The 23880-nt window shown below is 40.2% G+C and overlaps 3 protein-coding genes and 1 long non-coding RNA gene across 7 annotated transcripts in view; 1 reads left to right on the top strand and 3 right to left on the bottom strand.

The window, feature by feature from the left end:
• The window catches only part of LOC125977800 (uncharacterized), a 36787-nt gene extending 29597 nt beyond the window's left edge, over nt 1-7190 (bottom strand). For all 3 annotated transcript variants that reach the window (XR_007484739.1, XR_007484738.1, XR_007484737.1), the window contains exon 1: nt 7112-7190. This is a non-coding gene — a long non-coding RNA (uncharacterized lncRNA). The remainder of the gene's footprint in view (nt 1-7111) is intronic.
• LOC125977791 (dual specificity calcium/calmodulin-dependent 3',5'-cyclic nucleotide phosphodiesterase 1B) lies at nt 1903-10567 on the top strand. The gene is made up of 14 exons (XM_049734708.2): nt 1903-2216; nt 5626-5739; nt 5868-6050; nt 6590-6656; nt 6730-6846; nt 7588-7728; nt 8176-8276; nt 8378-8503; nt 8565-8666; nt 8732-8852; nt 9497-9578; nt 9650-9767; nt 9939-10075; nt 10231-10567. The coding sequence occupies exons 1-14, from the start codon at nt 2164-2166 to the stop codon at nt 10326-10328; spliced, it is 1560 nt and encodes a 519-aa protein (XP_049590665.1). The 5' UTR covers nt 1903-2163; the 3' UTR covers nt 10329-10567.
• Nucleotides 10568-10888: 321 nt separating this feature from the next.
• Nucleotides 10889-21450, bottom strand: LOC125977797 (protein phosphatase 1 regulatory subunit 1A). The gene is made up of 7 exons (XM_049734721.2): nt 21302-21450; nt 18012-18072; nt 14845-14882; nt 14674-14737; nt 13814-13996; nt 12581-12712; nt 10889-11989 (listed from the first exon to the last, which is right to left on the bottom strand). The coding sequence occupies exons 1-7, from the start codon at nt 21380-21382 to the stop codon at nt 11910-11912; spliced, it is 639 nt and encodes a 212-aa protein (XP_049590678.1). The 5' UTR covers nt 21383-21450; the 3' UTR covers nt 10889-11909.
• Nucleotides 21356-23637, bottom strand: npffl (neuropeptide FF-amide peptide precursor like). 2 transcript variants are annotated; one of them, XR_007484736.2, is made up of 4 exons: nt 23409-23637; nt 22788-22903; nt 22312-22564; nt 21356-21895 (listed from the first exon to the last, which is right to left on the bottom strand). XR_007484736.2 is itself a non-coding variant. In XM_049734723.2 (3 exons), exons 1-3 carry the CDS (start codon nt 23559-23561, stop codon nt 22444-22446), a joined length of 390 nt encoding a protein of 129 aa, XP_049590680.1. In that variant the 5' UTR covers nt 23562-23637; the 3' UTR covers nt 22163-22443. The 2 variants fall into 2 exon arrangements, 1 of the variants encoding a protein (XP_049590680.1); XM_049734723.2 differs by lacking the exon at nt 21356-21895 and having other exon boundaries at nt 22163-22564.
• Between the last annotated feature and the right edge of the window lie 243 nt (nt 23638-23880).

Here is a 23880-nt window from a genome sequence, read left to right on the forward strand (position 1 = left end):
TTTGTGGTGTTTAACCAAGAAGTAGCACTCAGTGAAAATGTCGACGTTGAAAGAAACTCAAGACTGGACACGTTGCTAAAAACATTGGATAAACTCTATTTCAGACTCCAGTATTGTAAAAACAAAAAAAGACCACCCCCTATGCCCCTCAGCACCCTCGGCCTCTTGGAAGTGTGGTTCCCATGAGGGGACTTGCAACGTTTTACAAAGTGATTTATGATGTCTCTGAGTCACATTTCTTTCTGTGAAATGTAGCGGACAGCAAAAAGATCAAAGGCTGCGCGTTCATCATCCTCAGGGGAGGGATAGACTGATAAGTAAACCCAAATAGTTAGACCACTAAAAAAGACCAAAACTGCAAGCGGCTGCCAACCTGTAACTTGAACTATTCGTCAGGAGCGAGTCTTCTCTGGCATTTTAAGAACTAACCTTCTAGCAAGGAGTAGGAGGAGGCCTTAGTTTGTTTGTACATCTGTCTGTAAACAGGATTACGCACCAACCAAAGACTTTTTATCCAAACTTGGTTAAGGCTTTACGCATTGGACTAAATGGGAACCCAATAAAGTCTGGAGTGGATCTATTTATGATCCGTCACAAAATGGCATTTTGGGGGGATTAATGGGGAGAACCTGAACGCCAGATGACTTCTTTCAAACACCACTTTGTTTAATCCATTAGGGACAGAGCCAATAGCGGCTGTGTGAAAAAGGGCAGGTACATTTTGTGGACCACATCCAGAGGCTAATTGATTATCAAGTAGTAAGAGTAAAAATCATAGTGCTACCTTTTGACTTGTATGTTATCAATTATTATAGATGCAAGATTAATGGGACCATCTTTCTCCCCTTAAGATGATATCTCCGATCTGGCACAACAGTATCATCTCGACCAAGATGCGCTAGTTAGGTTGTGAAGTGAAACACTCACCAATGCAGCAACTTCACAGACACACTTTGACATCACGGGTTGCTTTTTGTGAAAACACAACCACCTTCCAGTCATGTCATTGTGACTTCATTTTCAGCGCTATTTAGTGCCATGACAAAGAGCATGGGAGTTGGAGAGTGAATCTCAGCCAGTAGCCAATCCAGTACCAACAACGAGGATAGAGTGGGGGTGAGACTGAAGCTGGGGTTTTCCCCCGTTGCATTTCTGCACAGTGCTGCTCCATAAAAAGATTACACATGGGTATCAAACATGGTGGGGAAAAGGTTAAGGCCATATTAAACAACCTATACTGGTCTCATCGACTTTCAGTATTGTCATTTTTTTCAGCTTTTGCCCACAGAAACGTTTGTATTTTGTACTTCTTAGCGCCGTGATGACACTTTGTGGGGACTTAGATGCTGATCATGTGTGCTTTTTGTTCAGGGTTGGGTGCCTTTTGTGGTCCCATCTAAGGGACCCGCATGCATTTTATAGAGGCTGAGTGGTTCCGTATGACTCAAGTATAAAGGGTCAAGCAAGGCCGGGTTAGAGCAGGACAGGACTGTTCCGGAACCAATAATCAAAAAGTGCTATTTTGGGTGTCCATCGTGCAGGCTCTTGCAGCACCCCTGGTTAGTATGGCACTGTTCTGAGACCACTGAAGTTTTACTATTGTTGCAGTATTGAAGTATTGACTGGACAGGAATTAAGTGGGCAAAAATATATTGAAATTGTGAGCCCCAGACTGGCAGCTCTGTTGTGATTGTCTTCGGGGGACAAGCTTTGTTTTATGAGCCCCAGTTGGGGCAACTCTGGTGAAAGACTGTCTCTGTGGCTCCCTGATTCGTGGCAGCATTGGAAAAACTCTCATTTGGGATTTAAGTACACACAGCTTGAAAGGCTCGCAGTCAACACCTCATCAGTGAGGTCAGCGCACTCGCGCTTGTGCACACACGCGCACACATGAACTGACAAAGATGCTCATACCACACTCGCGCACACACACTGACACAGTCGTCCAACCAATCGGAGTGGGTGAGTAGGTCCCCCCAGAAGTGGGTGGGAGTGCTGTTGAAACACAAGTCTGTCTCGGGACACACAAGTTTTTGCATTGGTGCTTTGGTGAACTTTTTTTTTAGGGGGTGACTCTAGAATAAACCTTTTTTCTGCACTTTTGTTTTGGGTTTGGGGGGAAAAAAAACACTGGGGTCCATCAGGATACAGCCTGAGCGCAGAATGGCTGAACTGGTGCGAATTCGTAAGAAACATCTGCAGGTGCCCATCTCGAGGTAAGACCACAGCACATTTTAAGTAATTTGAATGAACGCTTTTAATGGCCACTTGTTTGAGGTTTAATGTGCTAAAAACTGCCGTCACTGTGTTTTCAATGGGCATGACAAAATGACTGATTCTTGTTTGTGTTGTGGCAATGAAAACAAGTTTTGCATTTTAATCTGTAGACAAAACTTGCTGTAAACAACTGATGGCATGATTTGGATTTAGCAGCTTGACTATAGTTAGCAACCACGACGACACTTGCCAGTTGTTACAGGAACACTTGACTTCCTTGCGCTGTGGCTTCGTGGGAGGGGTAATGAGCTGCACAGATGATGGGTCATGTGGCTTTGTTTTGGTTAGGGCTTTGACATCCTCGCGTCTGTTGGTGAACACAATTCTGCACATTGTCGGGGACGGTACGATGTGTTGCTTTCATTTATCATTAAAAGTTGTTAAGGCCTCAGTCTTGTTCAAAGAGGTCAAATGTTGATAAAGCACTGAAAACACAAGAGTTCATAATAATCCTGCACTCTTATAAACAAGTTTCTATATTGTTGGATAGTTTGACTACTACCCGGAACTATTTCTGGCTTTGTCAGTCGGTACATGCATGTGGCATATGTGTGAGGCGGATCAACCCCGGGGGGGGGGGGGCAAAGAACTTGGGAGGTGCAGCGCAAGAAAAATAGAGAAGAAATTCTGTTCATCTTTTATCTTTAAGCAAATGCAGGCTTCCTCACACATTCCAATAAATCAGCGCAGGCAGGCAATTCAAGACTCTCAAGTTGTTTGAGATATAAATGTGATTAGTTGGTTTTCAAAATCCAAAAGAAATTAAGTTTTACATAAAAAGCATGAAGTAAATTAAGCTAATTACGCACTAAAGTTATTCAAGTAATATTTTTTTTCTCTTTTTGTTGAACAGCTATTTCCAGCTGGGCATGAGATGAAGTCGTTGCAAAGATTATGAAATGTTATGAATGATATGTTTTGCTTTATATTTTGATTTCAGAAAAAAAATCCACATTTTAAATAAGTTTATCAGAATACTCAGATTAGCAAGTGGACTTTAAAACCGGGAGAGGTGCTTGATAAAAATAACGATATTTTTAGCATGCTAAAATAACTTAAGCTACCGTTAAGCCCCAAAATTCTCTGGCCAACTGTGTGACAAAAAAGACTCTCATTATGCTTCATCGGCATAGTGGCCAAAGTCATGTTGGCATTTAAAATAAAATAAAGAAAAGCACAACAGTTTTAGCAAGAATATTTGCATTATTGATTTGCTAATGAAACAAAGGACTTCAGGGCAGGCGTAGCAACTTAGAAAAAAAAAGGAAGTGTCGAGTATATTCCAAGACTGGATTATTGCATCAAATTCTTAGTTTAATGTCATTTTTAAAAAAGATATTTATTTTTAGTTTTCTTCACCGGGGAAAAAAAACAGACTTCAAGTAGTACACCCATATATGATACCAAATATGGTTCCTCACCTCTTACATGAAACCTGCAGAAGCACTAAAGCATGTTAGTTTAAGGAATTGTACACTACTTTTGCACTGCTCAATGATAGTAAAGTAGTAAGAGCTTGTCGTCAAGTAGTTACAGTCACGCTCCACTGTGTACAAGACCAAAACTATTTGTCATTCATCCACATAAACAAAAGTCCACTTGACAAGTCATTTCCGGGGGAAAATCAGTCAAATATCTCACCAGCTGCTAAAACCCAAAAGAAGGAGTTATCTGGAAAGATTATGAGCGTTGACATTTGGGCGCTTGCTATTTTTATGGCTCAACAGCTTTCTGAAGATGGTGCCAGTGTGATAAACACTTAAAAAAGCCGTGGGCGCCAACGGCAGCATCCCTGCCTGTTAGCGTGGCGTCGTTGTCGTCTGGCCAGGGGGAGAGAAAGTCGTCCATAATTTGAAAGAAAGTCACATAACATCCAATCAATCTACATGAGAGAATAAATCGGCTTCTGTAAACAGAGGATGAGATTTCTCATGGAGACTCGAACAAACCTGTCGGAGCTATGGGGATTTATTCATTGCATGAAGGCAAGCTACATGCCACAAACTATTAAATCATTTAAATCAAGGTTTCTTCAACAGCGATTAAAAATGGTACGTTGATGCAGTATATTTTTTTCTAAATCAAGGAACCCCATGCCACAGTTGCAATTTATCAGTGTGCTTTAAATAGCCTTGCTAATTTATGAACAAAAACATGTAAAAACAGATGTCAGTCAATCGATTAATCAACAACTTAATCGACAACAAATCAATTAATTCGTTTACATAATGTTGAATTGTCCAAATCCTCAAATTTCAGCGTATTTGTCATAAACACAAGCCTGACAATGATCCCCATTCTCTATTCCCTATTCTAAGAGTCTCAATTCTCAAAACTTTCAAGAGTGCCTTACATAATTCCCAAAGCATGGGAAGTTTTACTCTCATGGAAAGATTGGCAGCCATGATTCCCTTTTCGCCACAGGCATTTTTTTTTTTTTTTCCCTTCTTGGGACATTTTGGCATGAAATGGCTTCCAAATAAACTCTCGGGAAGACCTTATTGCCTGCTGCGACTATCAACTCGCTCACTCAACACTTAAATACCTGCTTACAATTTACATTGCCAATGCTTCCAAATGTACATTAAGTCTCACAGAATTGTTTTGCTCCCATCCATGCAAACCATCCAGTCCATCCATCCCACCATCCAAATTTGAATGCCTGTTTTGGGGAGGCATGAAGAATCCTGTGCATGCAAAGAAAATCTGCAAAAACACAGGAAGGCCACAGCTCAAAAATCAAACCCAGTCTGAAAAGCACATAAACTACAGCAAAGGCTAGTGATTCCCAAAAGCTAGACCATGAGAGCCCAAAGCGGCAAAAATCCCTAAATCTGTTCAACCAAACAATATAACCTAACTCAGGTCAAGTCACGTTTATTTACCCAGTCCTTCATCCGAAAAAAAAAAAAAAAGAAAGCGTCTGAAAGGGCTTTAGAGGCACACAGTTCACACAAATCAACATCCCCTGCTCTAGGCATCCCTCCTGGGCAAGGGAAAAACTCTGAGAAAAGCCATTTGGGGGGAAATAGTGGAAACCTTGAGAAGAAATTGTAAATGGAAAGTAAAACAGGCCAAAGTCCAGATGTCAGGGGGTAAGGCAGGACAAGAGACTTCTTGATGTGGTTGAACCAAATATGCACATCAAGTAAGACTCAAATCAAGATTCAACATTTCTTCTGAGATACCTGCTCGGATTTCTATGGGTGGAGCGTTCCAAAGTACAGGACTTCGACCCGAAAATGCTCGAGACGCAATAGGTGTCGACTAACTAACCGAGCTCACTAACGAGATCTATATAATTCTGTTTTTTCTTTCATGACAAAAACTCATTATAACTGCTTTCAGAATCCGGAGCATCTTGAAGCAACTGGAGGACAAAGACATTGACTTTGAAGATATCAAAAAGAATCTGGACTTGACAGCATCGCTATTGGAGGCTGTTTATCTGGATGGAAGCAGGTAGAAAAATATTCATCATGGTGGCATTGTAAAGTTCTTGAAGTCTTATTGGAATTGCCTCACAGGGGTAAAAAGATCACCAATCAATATGCATTTAGTGTGTGTGTGTGTTTCTGTGTGTGCGTCAGGCAGTGCTTGGAGTCTGAAGATGACCTCCAGCAGCTTCAGTCTGATGGCGTTCCCGCGGAGGTTACTGATTGGCTGGCATCAACGTTTACCCAAAGAGCCCGACCGCCGAGACGGCGGTCAGACGAGAAGCCCAAGTTTCGTAGCATCGTGCACGCAGTGCAGGCTGGAATATTTGTGGAGAGGTATGACTTTTGTTCCTTTGTTTTTTTAGCTACAATTTCTCGATCATATCGGACCATTAGCATAAATAATAACACTAGCTATTCACATCAACAGTCATTGAGCAGAAATTGATCCCAAAATGGTTCGATGAAAGTCAGCTATGGGAACTACAAGTGACAAGTCAATCACAAGGCACAAAGGAAAAAAACAAAACAAAACTATCAACACTGCGCAGGTAGTATGAAATACGTACATACTGGCTTCACAAAGGTCAGCCATGATTGATTTGTTCTAAATAAATAGCAGAGCGACCATTCACATTCAAACCTACAGTCAGGTTGAACATGAATCGATCCCATGCTCAAAGCAAGAAATTCAGCTTTGTCTCAGTTGATGCACAGGACAGTGAAACACTGACCCCAGTATCTCCTCAAAAACACCGTCACCAAAGTGTATGGGGATTTATATAAATTATAAACACCTTCCTGAGACGAGCTCGCTGCACAGTCTCAGTATGTGAACTTGAAGTGAACTCAACATAAACATTGCATTATTCCAGAATGTTCAAGAAGGCCTACACGGCTGCAATGCCAGACCAACCGGCTGCAGTAGTAAAGTGTCTGAGGGTAAGCCACCGTAACATCTTCTGAGCACAGCACAAGTGCCAATAATCCTGTGCCATCTTTTTTTTCTCCTTAGGACGTTGACCGCTGGAGTTTTGACGTGTTTGCCTTGAACGCAGCCAGCTCTGATCACGCACTACAAACTCTCTTCTTTGAGCTGGTCACCAGATATGGACTCAACAGTCGCTTCAAGGTCTTTTTTTTGTTCCCAGTCTTTTTGATCATACACAACACGAAGCCAATTCTTCGATTAGTACATTTTAATTAGGAACAGCAAACGCTTATCTGGCTTGCATGCAATGTTACGCAACGTTACCAAATGTTACCAAAGTTGCGCGCGTCGAGCGAACGCAGTGACGCTGACGCGCACCACGCACACATATTACATTTCTAAAAGTATTCCTTCATTCCCACGTCTAATTTAATCTAAAGACAGGTCACCAAACAATTCCACTCACCTTTGACGAGACGCTGCAGATAACGCGCGACCACCCCATTCGGGAAGTCCAAACATGGGCGTACTTTTGCGTTTCAGAGGTCAGGTGACTCTAGATATTTTGTTAAATGACATATTTTCCATTATTTATGAGTGGGGACATTGTGGAACCAAATTTAAAAAAAGTTATGACTTAATTAAATGACCTAGGTGTTAAAATAAAACAATCAAACTGGGGACGATTTTATCTGTGTCACAAACATCTAGATTCAATAACATGTTCTATTCTGATAGATTGGTAGTTCTATTTTATTTTATTTTATACCAACTTTATTATTTATTCTTTGCAGTATCAGACATGTGGATTGTATTAGATTTCTCTAGAAAGTTTATTGAAACATTACACTTGCACATTTCGCAACACCAGACATAACTTGATCAGAACACATTCCGTGGAAAAGGGCATCAAGCAATTGATTGATTTTTTTTTTTTTCTAGATTCCCATCTCGAGCCTGACGCTGTTCCTGTCTGCTGTGGAGAGAGGATACTGCAAACATGACAACCCGTACCACAGCCACGTGCACGCCGCCGACGTCACCCAGACCATGCACTGCCTACTCTTGCGAACTGGTCTAGTGGTACAAAATCAAGACTTTGAGCATTTATGACGAATCAAATAAAGACCAAGACTTTAAAAAACAATGAATCTATTCAAGATAAGGCTCAAGACCAGTTTAGACCAAGTTAGACCAAGAATTTAAGAAAGATCAAGATCAGGGCCTTAAAACGAAGATAAGACTGAGTAGTTAAGACCAAGTCAAGACTGAGACTGAAGAGTTAGGACCAATTGGAAACTGAGACTTTGAGAGATGACGACAAAGTATTTTAGACAGTATGATCATGTCAAGGCCAAAACTTTGTCAACTCAAGACTTTAGACTTTAAGGCGATAAGACCATGTCAAGATTGTGACTTAAGAAAGTTAAGACAAGGTCAAGACCAAGATGATGTTAAGACCAAGTCTTGTCTATTACCATAAAATAAAACGCTAAATGATCACTCCATTGTTGTGTTTCTAACAATCAGCACTGGCTAACGGAGCTGGAGGTGATGGCGTCACTCTTCGCCGCAGCCATTCACGACTACGAGCATACGGGGACCACCAACAACTTCCACATCCACACAAAGTAAGCTGTTTTTCACTGAACATTTACTCCGCCCTCGGCCAATCCCAAAGCGTCTATTTGCGTACTTGCACGTTATTTTATTGTTTATTTTATCTCATCAGGTCAGAGTTTGCACTGATCTACAACGACCGGTCGGTGCAGGAAAGTCACCATCTGAGCGCAGCCTTCCGCCTCCTGCAGGACGAGCAAATGAATATCTTCATTCATTTGAGTCGAGAGGAGTGGATGTAAGTTATTTTCTATTTTCAAAAGGTCTGCGGATGTGAAAGACTCGTCTTTGTCCCACAGGGAGTTACGTTCTCTTGTCATCGAGATGGTACTGTCCACAGACATGTCCTCTCATCTCCTCCAAGTAAAAGCCATGAAATCATCTTTGCAGCAACAAGAACGGTAACGCCGCTCACATTCAAGGACTCTCGCGAGCGCCAAACCAACATTGTTTTCTCGTCTGATAGGATCGAGAAGTCCAAAGCTTTATCACTGTTGCTCCACACGGCTGACATCAGCCATCCGTCCAAACCTTGGTCTCTGCACTCCAGATGGACCAAAGCCCTGATGGAGGAGTTCTTCAGGCAGGTAGGAGCATGGCAAAACCTGTTTTTGTGAATTTCTCAAAATTTTGATATTTGGCTTTTCAAAATTACTATTTTATTCATTTAAAGAAAAAGATCTAATCCATTAATGCCTTTTATTGTCAAAATACTCACTTTTTGTTTGATCAAATTTTGACATTTTTCTTATAAGATTATGATGCAATTCTCGTGTAATTTCAACTTTATTCATCTCTCGACTTATTCTGACATCCTTTGTTTGTTTCTTTATGCAACTTTATTCTCCATTACATTTTTCTTACGACACCACAACATCATTGTCTTGATAAAATATTTAAATATCCCAAATACACTAGCACTTTGAAATGCAAATTCACGTCAAGATTTCGCCAACTGTGTCTTCCATCACAAGTCTGTTCCCGTCACTGGGCGCTTTTGTTCTGCTTTTTTTTTTCCCAAATAGAAAAGAGGAGGAGGACTGTGTAACCTCGCTGTTTTTCTTTTGGAACTATACAAGAAAAGCCTGTTCAGTGTTTTTCCTACTATGAAAAAAAAAAAGAAGAAAAAGCACTTTTGATGTATCACATAAGCTTGGTGTAGTTATTTTGAGGCTCGGAGTGGGATGCCCTTTAAGATATATCTGTTGGTTGTCTCTTTTACCATGGGGAGGGTGATAGAGAGGCGGAGCTCGGCCTGCCCTTCTCGCCCCTGTGTGATCGAAAAAGTACCCTGGTGGCGGAATCCCAGATTGGTATGTTCAGCAAGCAAAAAGCAAAATGCCTGAATAACATCGCCCATAAGGTGGATATTCTTTCCATGTAGGTTTTATTGACTTTATCGTCTACCCGACATTCTCCCTACTGACGGACATGGCAGAGAAGATTGTGGTTCCTCTGGTGGAGGAGAACCCGGGTCCACCAGACCCCTGTAACAGACACAGGTACACTGGCATTACCCTCGCCATTTTTAAATTGGATATTATAATCTATGATCGAGCAAACGTTTAAATCGGGGGCCCCGTCACAAGTCAAGGTGGAGCAAAATTGGCCTCTGCACACATCTGGCTCAAGTTTGGTCTACGGCTTTTGTGTGGTGTTTGTTGGCATACTAGTAATGTGTGGAAGGAGAGCTCCAGAGGACTGCAGTGGAGTCTGGCTCATATCACGGCCGAGCTGGTGAGCTTCCGTTCGACGTGGACGCGTCATACCGACGACAACAAGCTCAAGTGGAAAGACGGAGGATCAAACGGTACTTTCAGCACCAATCAACATGCGTACGGCGTTGTACATTACAATAATTTGACCTAACTTGAGCTTTAAGCAAAGCAATGTATTTCACAGCATAGTTCCATAAAAAAAAAAAAAAAAAAAAAAAAAAATCCAATGATTTTTCTAATCCTACAGGATTCTCAGAAACCAAAGTGGCAAAAGAGCAGCAAGGCGCACCAGAGGAGCAATCGCACAAATCCCAGCAGGATGCCAGCAAACACACAAAGCAGTAGACTTGACTCCTTTGTTCTCCTCTATTTTTGTTTTCATTTCTTTCTCCCTCGCTCTTTTCTTTTTTTTTTTATTCTTCCAATATACTAGCTGTTGAGCTGAACGTCACTGTTTGGAACAAAACCACATTGCTGTTAGACTGTCTTATTTTTAATATTGTAATTTAATTATACTATTGCGTAACATGCTGGCCATGTTGTACAATAACTAGAACATCTTATTAAATTAATTTACCAAACAACTTGTAGCAAGTATTTATTATTCTCTTACACTATTCCATTATATTGTACAGTTTGTAAAATGCCTCAACCAATGCGTACTTTTAAGGCTTACCCGGAAGTGTCTGCTTCTAGTCTTAAGTTGCTGCAATACCCCTCAACGAAAGCCACCATATTTATGAAAAATGTATGCTTTTCGTGCTTCCGGTTCATAGTTCAATGAATTATTAATACACGGGGCCTATTTTTAGGGGAGTCACCCTCAATGAACCACACGGGCACTGGCGCGTGATTGCAAAAACTTCAACTTTCTCTTCTTTCTAGTAAGAAATCACAACACATCATCAATTTCAACATTTTATTGTATCAAACACATTTTGATAACTCAGCGATTCAAGTAAGCTTGGAACAAATTCAGTTTAAAGTACCATTTTTAACATGACAAAAACTACGGAATCCATAAATACACTGCCAAAAAAGAGCATTTTTTTTTTTATTCTACTGTGATGCAGTGTAAATGTGACCGGTGTGGAAAGATTGTCACAATCTCCATATTAATTTCAATTAGGAGGAATTTGTAATGTTCTGATTGCTTGGACAAAGGAATATCAGCCTGCTATTTAAAATGGGTTTGTGCCATTGAAAACAAAGCACAGTAAACTCTACTGGTACCATGCGAGAAGATGTTTTATGAAATGGATTTACATCAGAAAAAATAAATAAAACAAGCAAAGTTTAGACAGCTTTCCATAAAATTATTAATAATAATTTTGTCTCTCAGTTGATCAACTTACTTCCTTGAGACTAATTCCTTTTTAGACAAACTTAAATGCCACAAGGTGGCGCCAAAGACAATTATAGAAAAAGTACCGCTGCATCTATTCATACACAATCTATTCTACACTTTCCTAGTTCGCTTTGCGGTTCCGTCTATCGGGTGTTATCAAAGGGTGAGTTATTTGACTTTGAGTGTGGACTTTATACTTTTATGCCAATTAAGAATGTTAAAACAAAACTTGGACTATTGCTACTAGCGACTACGTTGAAAGTGATACGTTTAATGAGGTACAAACGCGGTGTTATTGCTTTGATGGAACAATCGCAGACATCATGGCACACTAAAATGAGCGTTTTGAATTGGGGAGATGGGAATTAACGAAGCAAAACATAAGGATCCGTTTGGAACTGTATGGCTGTGTATGAATGTCATTTTGTGGCTGGTAACTTAGGCCCTGAAGGATTGTCCTGAAGTGGCTAGAACGTCAGTCTGCACACAATTCTCGTCAGTGTGTGTGGAGCTGGTTGAATTGAAGGAGCAGCATTTACAAGGTACACACGCTTTAATTCATTCTTTTCATCTTCTATTTATTTTTCTGTCCCTGGGCTGAGATTCATTGTCTTCTCGACGGCTGGCTGACTGGTGCCGCACGTCGCCGTTTTTTTGTCTGTAAAATACAGACAGGCATGACAGTCAGTCTTGGCCATTTTAAGGAATTCTATACTGTACTTTACTGTAAAACATATCTCATATTAGTTATTAAGAAAATTTTGGGGTTGACTCCCACTTTAATCGTTTTACACTGGTCCTTATTTGGGGGATTCAAAACATTGTGCTAACTAACAAACTATTTTCAATTTTTAATACAGTTACTCCCACAATGTATGACACTATTTCTGGCGTTAACTTCTGATACAAACAAGATAGCAATTTGCTCCGTACAAAAAGCTAAACACTCACAAGCTGGCAATGCCTTGAGGACAACACAGTCTTGCCTTTAGCGTACATTTTCCCACCACGAGGACGGACGAAGGCACAATGTGTGTCACCACAATGAATGTTAATTAAGTTTCCATTGACATTGTTGCCTAGGTGTTGTCATGCACTTTCAAGGCAATGCTCTAACACTGTCATACACACTTTGCTCACAAATGAATAAAATCCAGAGGAAATTGACCCTTTGTTTTGCGAAATAAGTATAAAGCTAACATTGATGCAATCAAACTTTCTGGAATGCTGTTACGTTCCTCTTATTTACCTGCTTGTGCGTTGTTGAGCTGTGATGAAGGATCTGACAAAGCGACCCTGGAGCGGTCGTCGTCTTCCTTAGAGAGGGGGAACTCCAATCCGTCGACGGTTGCTTCTGAAAGACTCTCCCTGGAGAACTCCGCTGCAAACGCAAAATAAAGGGTGTCAAGATAGTTGAGCGGCGAGGTTCACGCTCATTAGATGCACATTATGTGCTCGATCAATACCGCTTGACATTTATGTGTTACTGTATTTACTCACGCTGGGTCTATTTGCAAGGGTCCACATTGAGGACACAAGGCTATCTCATCCTTAATACACGATGCAAAAACAAAATACACTAGTATCAGCTTCGACATCACAATTCAAATCGGCCATGTTATTGGAGTATTTTACACTTTCAATAGAATCACGACATTATCTCTTTTTTTTTTAAATTGATTGTACCACAACAGAAGTCAAATATCATGCATGACTCACACTATCAAAATGTTATTTTCTTGCTACCAATGACATTATGATACAATACTTACAAAATTGTATTTGCACAATACTTTTCCCATGCCAATAGTATCACGATACATTTGTATGTTACAATATCTTGATGCAGGAACACTCATGACATCACTAAACCAAACCGTATCCTGATATTATGATATATATAATATTATGATACAAAACAGGAGAAAAGACAGAGGCACACAGTATATGTTGGCTTCAGAGATACAAGCCTCGTGATGCATTAAGGCAGGGCAATTACTAGTTTCATGTGCAGGCTATGGGCTGCACTGTGTGACCATCTGCTGACCTGCTATTAAAGTGAATTACTGAGATGGAGCTCTAGCGTGCGCTCTCTGTCACTTAAGCAAGGACACAACGTCTGTATACGGAGGAGGAAATACTGGCACGAATGAGTAAGCTCATCATGCATAGCCCGTTCTCCACTGGAATTTAGAAAACTGATAAAATCATTTATTAACTGAGCAAATAAACACTTTGATATATATTTTTTATTTGCCTAGTTTGTTAAAACTTAACCAGATTTATGACAAAACTGCCATTATAAATACGGACAAACTATATTTCTTTTTAAATCGCATAAGGCAAAATAAGAGCAACCCAGATGTCTGCCATCTAGTGGTGATTGTTAACATTACAACTTAAAACTACAGTCAACCTCTGCATTTGTGAATAAAATCCGAAACAGATATCCATGCTATCTTTTTATTGACTTTGAACTTACCCTCCATTTGGCAACGCAGCTTCTCAAAAGCCTCAGCAGTGGCCTCATCATCCCGTGGGAGCTCCTCCCCCGGGGCCATTGAATCTGGGCTGGGCCTGTCCGACAAACAACTCTCGGAGGAGCACTCGTCAGCGCCTCCTTGCTGCTGCCTGTATAGGTGATGCTCTACCAGAAACTGCAGCTCTGGGAGCAAGCAAAGGAGAAGGATCAAGGTTAACACAGCGGGAAAAGGATGCTGAGAGATTGTTTGCAGAATGGAGAAGGAGGAAGCCGTTGGGGAGAAGAGTGGGTTGAGATGAAGGAGAGAGGATTAACGCAGGGAATTAGAGATGGTGAGGTGTTTAGAAACCCACCACGTCAAAAATAATCTGATAAGATTCTTAAAAACAACATTAACCCCTGGTCATGAGTGAAGGGGATTCTTGAAACTACTCTTAATCGCGTCGGAGTGGAAACATAAGCAAGCTGACTCATATCCGCTTAAGGCTGCCTAGCGAGGAAGCTAAATAAAAATAAAAAAAACATTTTTCATTTTCTATTTAATTAGGTGTAATCAGGGCGTGACAGAAATTCTTAAGGTAAGTGTAATACTTTTTAATATCTTTTAAGAACTTTTCAGTATTTGCTCAAAGCAACGCAACTGCCTGCTATTTTCGATGGTTACTACGGACAACTACAAATATTAATTATCACATTGAATTGAACGTTTTAATAAACTCATTAAGCGATCTATAGCTGTAACATACAATTTAATATCTTTTGATTGCTATGTGGAGATTGAGGTCAAAGCAATGGATATCACCATGGATACACGCACGCACACACGCACGCACACGCACTCACACACACACACCACTTACCTTTCATTGTGGGCGCTCCTTTTTGTCCTTTCCGCCGCTGTAGAGGAGAGTTCAGCAAGGCGGCCTTGAAAATAAAAAATATACTGTCTATATTAAAAAATGCAATTATCAATAAAACAAATATGTTTTCTTTTTGTTTATTTCTGTGATGGAAAGCATGACTGAAAGTACCTTGTACAGTGTGTTAGGCAGACGGTCTTCATCTATTTCTGTGAGAGGGAATCAAACATGATAACATTATTTCAGATTAAGAAACAGAAGACTGAACAAATACAGTTAATTCAGTTTTTTTATTATTAAAAGTCGACACTCTTGTTAAAAAAAAGCAACTGAGCTAATGAGGTTGCACAAGTGTACACACCCTCTTAAAACTGGGGTGTGTGCCTGTGTTCAGAATGAACCAATTAAATTCAAACAATGTGTTCAGTTCATGTTAATGAGAGTCAGCAGTACCTGCTAGAACTGAGAGTGCCTTTAATTAAACCAATTTATTAAAGTTCAGGTGTTCTAAAGAGCTTTTCCTGACAATATGTCTGATATGATCTTGCTTTGATTGAATTTGAAAGTGTTTCTTATTCCCTCCACATTATCTAAAACTCCGGGTCCAGCTGAATAAAAAAAAAATCTCAAACATGACATTACCACTAGCATGCTTCTTTTAATTAGGTGTTTTATTTATTTATTTATTTAAAATTATGACCAAAATGTTACAAATTGCCATCAGCAGACCATAAGACATTTTTTATCTCAAATGCGTTTCTGAATTTTATTTTATTTTTATTTTTTTAATTCAAACCAATGTTTACCTTATCTGCCATGATTCCCAAAGGGGTGTGCTGACTTTTTATATCCACAGTACTATATTTTCATATTCACTATAGTAGTATGGTTCTTCTGGGTCTTAAAATAAGGTTCATGGACTGAGCTGTGAAGTAAGTGACGTATCATATGACCACCAGGAAACAAAGAGAAGCTTTATATATAAAGTATGTGTCAGCAATTTAGGTCATATGACTGTAAGAAATGGAAAAAGAAATATTTGTTGACTGGTGCTGAAAACATAACTGTGAGCACATGCGGCAGAACTTTTTCTAGGACAGCATGCTGTTGCTCGGCAACCTATGCATCCCGAAGGCAGAGTGCCAGTATGCATACATTGCACCCACTTAAAAAGCCAGGCGCCTGTGGGTTTCTTAATTCATCACTTGTTTGAAGCAGCCAACATACGCTTGGATCATCACGGATCAGTTGCGTTACGGCTTGCAATTTATCCTCAGCTTTATTTCTAGCGTGTCTGGCGAGTTTGGAAAGGTTTATAGAGCAATTACGGACGCAGTGACAAATCAGTGGCGAATGGAGGAGTCCTTCAAATCAAATAAGGATTTATATTCCAGGAGTCTTGCCTGACATAGTAACAATCAAAAATAGGATTTATTTTAAGATCTACCACGGCAATTCTTAAGTGTAAAACAAAAGAAAAAAAAATCATTACAGAAAGAAAAATGAGACTGGTCACAATGATTGTTTGAAATCTGAGCTCTCAAAGCATCGCGTGTCATCTACAGGAAGAGTGAGCAGCAGTGGCAGTAATAAGAGATGTGCAGATTACTAGTTGGGTTAAGAAACATGAAATATGGCTTGGGTATTGATGTCTATCCTAATTGCCTTCTCTGTGTGTCTCCGAGCCCATCTGCGCCCCCAAAGAAGTGGCGATAACGCCAGTAATGAAAGACTGGAGACTCCCAGCTGACTAACTGGTGGACACAAAGCCAAATGAGAACACACACAAAAGCTTCTGCGTCCTTTTTTTATTCAACATAGATGCTCTGCTTAGCAGCCGAGTAGTGCTCCAGCTCAAGTTGTTTTTTTTCCTGAGCTCTAAAGGCTGGTAAGTGCTTCATATTTCTAGTGTTAGTTTATTTAGTTCACTAGTTGGTCAAATTCATTTAAAATGTAAGGGGTGTACTCACCTGAGGTGTCAAATCCAGGTACAGGAAGTAGAAATTCTAGTTGTAGCCACAGGTGCCTCCAATTAAACAGCAGGTAAATGTGCTAGTTACCTGAAGCTACTTACCTGCTGGTTTAACTGAATAGAAGCAAACTGTGGTGGCTAAAGCCAAACATGTTTTTACTTCATAAGCTTGGATTTGACACTCATTTTTGTGAGATGATGTCATTTTAAGAAAACCATTTCCTTCTCTCATTTTGAAAATCCATTTAAAATACTGATTTGCCCAGTAACAGATGAAAGCATCTAAACAAACTGATATATATTTTTTTAACGCTTTGGTTATTACCATCATGGTGGGTAAAAAATAAAATCAAGTGCCATCTTGACACATTTGGCATTGTCATTTAGGTTAAATGCCTCTTGTGTGTATGTACATCTGCAGCCTCTGATGGGTGTGTATTTTTGGGGGGAGGTTACAGGGTGTACACAAGGCAGTACAATAAATAATGCAGCGCTTCTGTGTGATTTGGGGCACGCCAGAACAGCTCGTCTACCCCCTCATCACGGTATCAGTTCCTCCCCCATCCCCCCAAGCATCATCCCCCGCCAACACCAGTCTGGATCAATGCAGCTGTTCCAGCCTTGTGACCAATATTTCACATTGTAGGTCAATCTGCTTTCAGTTAGAGAAAATAACTAAAAAAAAGAATGTTTTTTCTTCGCAAACAATGCAATATTAAGAGTTTGAGCCATGTATTAGTGAAGTGAAGCGTTTATAAAGTTACTGATTTATTACTGAGGTTAAATTTTAAACTCAGTTGCGTCACATCCTAACTAAATTGAACCACAAGTTTGCTCTCACAAATTTTTAGTAGGATTTAGAAGGAATACCTTTTACTAGCTAGGAAGCTAATGAATATGTGATGAAATTTAATATGACCTAAACTATCCTCTATTCCATTTATATTCATTCAAAACATAACAGCGCCGTCTGTTTTCAGCAAAATGAACACCCACGCCTCACTCAACCACTTGACACACAACACACACACACACACACACACACACACACACGTGTACACACACAAGGTGCTACAACAACAGAAGCAGCAACAAGCAGGTCAGAGCTGACTCGTGTAGAACAAGAGAAGCCTCCAGAGGAGCGCTGTTGTGTTTGATCTGCGTATTCCCTCGAGAGAACGACTGGATGTTTTTGCTGCTCTGAAGCGAGAGCAGAGACAAAATAAGCTGTTGTGTGAAGTTGGAACAAACCCATACTGATTACTTTATTGTCAAAAGACCTGTATTTGAGATGAAGCAACATAAAACCAAGAGTGTGTTTTGTTTTCTATTTAGTTGGAGAAAATATAGTATGCAGTTTTATTACCTGGTGATGACTGGTCACTGGATGCCACTAAAGTTGCAGGTGTTGGTCGACGTCTCCTAATCTGAAAGAGATGGGGATACAAAAAAGTTAGTAATTACTCGTCGAAAAATTAATAAACGGTTTACAGACTATTTAATAAAAAGAAATTGCACCAGAAATGCACATGTGGTGCCCAAAGATAAAGTTTAACTTGTGACAGTCCCCAAAATTCAAAACAACTATATCTCAAATCATCTTTTCCCATTTCAATAAATGGAAATGCCATTAATCTGTTCCAAGCGGCAATTGGGGTGTACCGTAAAATTATTACATGTCATCTTCTGTAATCCCACTTTTTAAAACCTACAAAAGCAAAATGTATTTCTATATTGCGGATTTGACTTATTGCAGGGGTGGCCTGGGATATGATGTATTTCAAAAGTTGCTCTTCCTGGTGGCCTGCTCGTTGCATCATCTTTGACCCACTTTGAAGTCACAGCCGTGACATTCGCCAAGCTTCCACCATTATGCTTCCAGAAAACCACTAATTTAAATCCCAAGTTGTTGACAGACTGACGTAATGGCATTTACATAATGGTGAAGCAAAATTAGCGTGCATTCACGCGGAAGGAATAATGTCCGTAAGTGCAGTGAAGAGAGTACTACGACAGCGACACGGCGAAAATAGAAGCTGAAGAGGCTTCATTAGCATTGGAGCTATATCAGTGGAGTACAGGAAGGCCGCGTGAATAAGTGTGTGCCGCGTGCCTTTTCTGTAGTCAGAGATGTGCGCCTGCTCCTGCTGCTTCGCATGCTGCCAACCACACATCCTGATTGCATATCGACCCATTCAGCACATTACGGTTCTATTTTTATTCATGATGACCAAAAAAAGCACAACAGTTTTTTTTTGCAGTAAAGGGGAAAAGACGTCTTGCCCTAAAAGTTGCCTTTTAAATTCACCTTTCTTCATCATCAAGTCCTACCTAACAATTTAGCTCTACAAGTACTACCATAATGACCAAAATTAGGACTATAAACAGAGCCATGGTGGATAGTACAACAAGGAGCTGTAGATCTTTCACAATTCATAAACAAGCTGAGAAGTGACGTAATGATTATGGTTTGATGGCCAGGGTGGAGGTGCCAAAGGCTTGAAATGTGATCAGTCAAAGGTTTAGTACTGTACTGTCATAAAACAGCAGAAAGGGCACATGTCATTTTGCTGACAGGCAAAGTCAAAGTGAGTCTGACATTCAGGGGGAGGAATACTGCACTCTTCTGCATCTCTTGTGTGACTTCAATTTCACTGATGGACAACTCAAAGGGAAGGGCTTATTTCATGCCTGCTGAGCATTGTTTGACAGAGAGACATTTTTTTGGTCTGGAGCACACTATTGTCTTCTCTTTAAAACTACGTCTGAGTGTGTACTCATGTATGGTGACTTTAAAATATCACATTTTTCGCCTGGCCCGACGTTTGTGCAAACGTTGTTGAGTTTTTAGTAGCAAGGCTTTACGTAGACACATTTCTACAAAAACAAAAGGGTTCCCACAGCGTTTGTTGATTCCACAAATCTGCATGCCTGGACTCATATAAGCAAAAATATGAAAATGTATCAATGGAGTAACAAGAGCACTCATTTCATGTATTCAAATTTTTCTTGGAAAATATGCTTCCTTGAGGGGATAGCTCTGCATTGCATTATTCAGCTCAAGGACAAAGATGATAGAACGTGAAAGCTGTGCCGGGGAGCAAGCTTTCTTTCTGGGAGGTCTGTAATAAAATAACACATGGAAACATATCATCTTCATCTGCGCTGGTTTTACTAATGAAGTGGCCCTCATCTAATTGATAATGAGCTCACGAATGTGATGAGCTACATCAATCCAAACTGTAAACAAGTCTAACAAGACTTAAATACTGTGAGGTAAAGGAGACTGGCTTTATTTAGCGTGACAATATACGACGTGAAATACCCATAAAGTAAGATTCTAAATTTAAAATCCACTTGTTTAAAGAGCAAGTCAACCCTAAATTTTCTTTGTAATAAAATGTTCTGAACAGCCCAACTAGTCGAAACACAGTGTTGTGATAAATGTTTATGTTGTGAAATACGGATAAACTGTCAACCTCCAACTATTTTTATCCATTTCAGGGGGCGGCCATTTTGTCACTTGCTGTCGACTGAAAATGATATCACAGTTGCCAGGTCTTAGGTCGCAACCAATCACAGCTCACCTGAAGCTGAGCTATGATTAATATAAATATATATTTTTTAAAAACCTTGCTCTAATGTAACTGTGAGAGCATGAGTCATGCTGGAGGGGAAAGGGTGGATGCACGTCAGAAGCAGCGAATGAAAGACATACACTCATAAATCTCTGCTATTTATACACAAGGTTCATTCAATATAAATGGCCTGGATGTCTTGTTCGTGTAAGATTCATCTAACGAGGGGAATAGGACATATATGAGCTGTGGTCACGAGTGGCTCTTTATATGCAACCATTGTGAGACGTCCTTTATTTCCAGAGTAACTATTTCTTGAATTACAAGTAACTTTTGGGCATTCCTGGATGCTGAGGTGTCTCATTATAAGCCCATGTGTTTTTTGTTAGTGTGTGAATAAGGGTGAAAGACACTTCATTCTGTTCACACTGGTGGTGGATGTGGAAACAGGTAATTGGCTGCATAGGGGTCATAAAAAAACAATATGTGTGTGATTTTTTTTTTTGGTCATGTTGGGCACTGAAATAAAATAATATAATAGTGAAGAAGTATGTGTCGGAAAAAAGTTAGCTAAATCCCGCTGTTTATCTACACCAAAAAGGTTCATGCATGGCTAATGGGAATGTTGGAGCATTCCACAAATAAAATTAATAAAAAAAACTACTTGCATTAACCACAAACATTTTAACAAAAAAATGTTTGCCCTATTTTTTCCTCCAAACTAAGCAACTTTGTTCTTGTGAGCACTTTAGAATAAACAACTTTTTTGTAGAAAATATGCAAATTTATTTTCATAAAATGATGGACAATTTGGAAAGGTCAATCGGCCTACGATGCATGTTTTTGAATACCTTTTTTTTTCTTTTACAGGATAATGTTTTTTTTGTCTTCAAAACATACAATCCTCAAAAACATGAAATTTTTGTCTTGAAAATATACAATCTTCTTAAAAATATGAAAACAAATTGTCAAAAAAAAAAAATCAATGACTTTTAATTAAAAACTAGATTAACTTTTATCTGAGCATCTTTCCCCCAGAACACAAACTACTTTTTATCGTTCCTCACTCTGGTGATACCTGTTCAGCTGCTTCTGGGTCCAGGTGGGTGTCCAGTAGTGGCACGGTGAACTGTATCTTCCTGGGGCTCCCAGTTTCCATGGCGGCTGTACTCGAGTAGATGCGTGTGAGTGAATGTCAGCAATCCTTGAGGAGTGCAAGGAGGAGGAAGGATGAGTCCACCAAGTGAGAAAGCTGGGAAATAAAGTCAAGAGAGATAAAAAAAATATATAAACCAAGACTGGAGTCAGTGTTCCCAAGAAATGTACTTTTCCGTTATTCACTTGCTCCTTGGCATCCTTTTTGGATCTTCCCAATGTGATCTATTTCCAAGCACCTGCCTGTCCTGCCTTGCCTCCTCTCTGGATCCCAGTGCTGAAACGACAAGGGCACTACGAGCTGGGAGCGCCTCTCCTTCACCCACATTGGCTGAGTTAGATGGAGGACCCGCCTTTTCTACACCTCCTACCGCGTGTATTGGCGCGCTCGGAGCTCTGCGGCAGGGAGAGGTAGCATGACAAAAAGATTCTCTCTCTCTCTCTTTTGGATGTGTAGGAGGGAGGCATCATCCTCATCATTCCACACTCACTGGCTCGCTGAGATGAGTAAATGCCCCTACACAACACACATAAACTACAGATTACAGAGTATGTAATCTTTAGAGTACTCTTTAAGTACATACTGTCTTTTATTTTTGTTCATTGGTTGTATTCTTTTGTATGTTAGCAATCATTTCTGAATTAACGTAGCACATTTAAGTTTTTTTTTTCTTTAACTGTATTTCAATCAATAAATAATAAATCACAGTATTTTGATTTTCTACTCACTATCTCAACTATTGTTATGGTGTTGTGACAATGAAATGAGCACATGTATAAAATCTTTAGGTTTAAAGCCTTTATTATAATTTGAACGTTTTCTTAAATGTTGAACGTTTTATTGTTGTGGCCTATCATCCTGGGACATTGAGTCCGGTCACTATTGGTGATGATAAAGGGAAAATTAAAAAAGAAAAAAAAAAAGAAGCTCACTTTGCTTTTTTTGTGGATACATGAGTGGTTTTAAGGACAAAGCAAGTGACTTTCCATTTTAGTTTCATTTGATGGACATGGGTCGCCCTTGTCAGCTTGCCGCCATACGTGCGTCCTCTTTGCATGAGGACATTATTTCTTGCCAAATCTCTGGGGTACCGCCATGCTCCAGATCTGGCCAGGAGCCTCCTCCCAATCAGGCGAGTTGATGTGATCCTCCAACACCAGCGGCCCTCGGGACGAGCGGCCAAACCTGCCGGGGTGGAGGTGGGAGGAGGATTTGGAGACACATGGAAATTGAAAGCGGGGTGATTGACGTTAAGAAGACATCCAAGAGAAGATGCTTTTACCTCATTACGGATGGTGACAAGTATAAAAAAAAAATAATGCTTTTGTCGGGTTATTTCTTGCAATTTTTTTTTTTTTTTTTTTTTGGGGATAAACAAGAACATATGGCCTCCGGAGTTTGTACCAACCTCTGTGGTTCATGGAGCACAGAGTTCCGGGCTTCTCTGTGAGATCCCAGCAGCAGGGCTCTGAGCAGCGCCGTCAGCAGATGATCTTCCACGTTGCTATCTGCTTTGACACTCTCCTGGTGGATGGGGAAAAAAAAAACAAGTGATGGGAAACATGTTATTAGGAACAGCAGATGTCAATAACACCCACTTTTGGAAGAGAGGCCACATAGCTATCCTTGCGTAATCTGCTCTCCTAATGTATGCGTTGGATATTGCAAAGCCTTGCATACTCTTACTCGGTGTTGTATGTGGACTCATTTAACTGCAGAATGCAGAAGTTCATTTTTAATTGTTATCTGACAAGAATGCAGATTTTGTAACTTTTTACACAAAATGTTGAATTATTCATCAACATATTTTACATTGGTCCAATTTTTTCTGTATTTTAACAATTATCATATAAAGTTTTTATTACGGTTGTTTTTTTATTCTAGTGTATTTTAAACATGTTTTGTTATTTAATTTTTAACTATTTTCTAAATGATTGAATGAATACAGAATTATGTTTGAAAGCTTTACGGATGAGCTAGAGATGAAGGCGATATGTATGCAGAAGATGTTTGTGATTGGCTATCTCACCATCTCCAGCAAGTGGTTGTCCATGTTGTCCTGAGATGTGCCCCGCTTCAAATCTTCACCATCCTCCGGCGCACCTGCAACGTGAAGCCCATGACTGACATCGCCCAGCGCCATCAGCACCACCAGAATGGTCACCGCTGCACTCGTGTCCATGTTGGCCAGCCTAGGGAGGAAGAAGAGGTCTTTCAAGAAGCTCTGAAGAACTTACAGGCAGTAAGTGCAGGATGAGAAGCACCGACCTGGCCCGCTGTCTTTTATACACCGCATAGCGAGACGCCGTCGAACCTCGGGAGAGCTGGAGAAAGATGCCCCGGTGCTAATGGGAGCGAGGGATCCGATGGAGGCCGGACGCCAGGCCATTTAGGCTCAGCATCCAAGTATTTAGTGACGTGAAGAGAGGTCATTATGTGGCCCAGAGGACCGCGCGCAGCACACCAGTCAACACTTATTAAACAGATAAATCCCCACAAAT

Source organism: Syngnathus scovelli, chromosome 11 (genome assembly GCF_024217435.2).
Source record: "Syngnathus scovelli strain Florida chromosome 11, RoL_Ssco_1.2, whole genome shotgun sequence".
In the NCBI taxonomy this organism is placed as follows: domain Eukaryota; kingdom Metazoa; phylum Chordata; class Actinopteri; order Syngnathiformes; family Syngnathidae; genus Syngnathus; species Syngnathus scovelli.

Coding starts and splice junctions, on each gene's coding strand:
- LOC125977791 (XM_049734708.2), top strand. CDS start 2,164: ATGGCTGAACTGGTGCGAATTCGTAAGAAACATCTGCAGGTGCCCATC. Junction 2,217..5,625: donor CTGCAGGTGCCCATCTCGAG/GTAAGACCACAG, acceptor AACTGCTTTCAG/AATCCGGAGCATCTTGAAGC. Junction 8,853..9,496: donor TGGAGGAGTTCTTCAGGCAG/GTAGGAGCATGG, acceptor TACCATGGGGAG/GGTGATAGAGAGGCGGAGCT.
- LOC125977797 (XM_049734721.2), bottom strand. CDS start 21,382: ATGGAAACTGGGAGCCCCAGGAAGATACAGTTCACCGTGCCACTACTG. Junction 12,713..13,813: donor GCTGCGTTGCCAAATGGAGG/GTAAGTTCAAAG, acceptor TTGCGTTTGCAG/CGGAGTTCTCCAGGGAGAGT. Junction 11,990..12,580: donor GCTCAACAACGCACAAGCAG/GTAAATAAGAGG, acceptor TGTATTTTACAG/ACAAAAAAACGGCGACGTGC.
- npffl (XM_049734723.2), bottom strand. CDS start 23,561: ATGGACACGAGTGCAGCGGTGACCATTCTGGTGGTGCTGATGGCGCTG. Junction 22,904..23,408: donor ACAACCACTTGCTGGAGATG/GTGAGATAGCCA, acceptor CCCATCCACCAG/GAGAGTGTCAAAGCAGATAG. Junction 22,565..22,787: donor GTGCTCCATGAACCACAGAG/GTTGGTACAAAC, acceptor CCACCCCGGCAG/GTTTGGCCGCTCGTCCCGAG.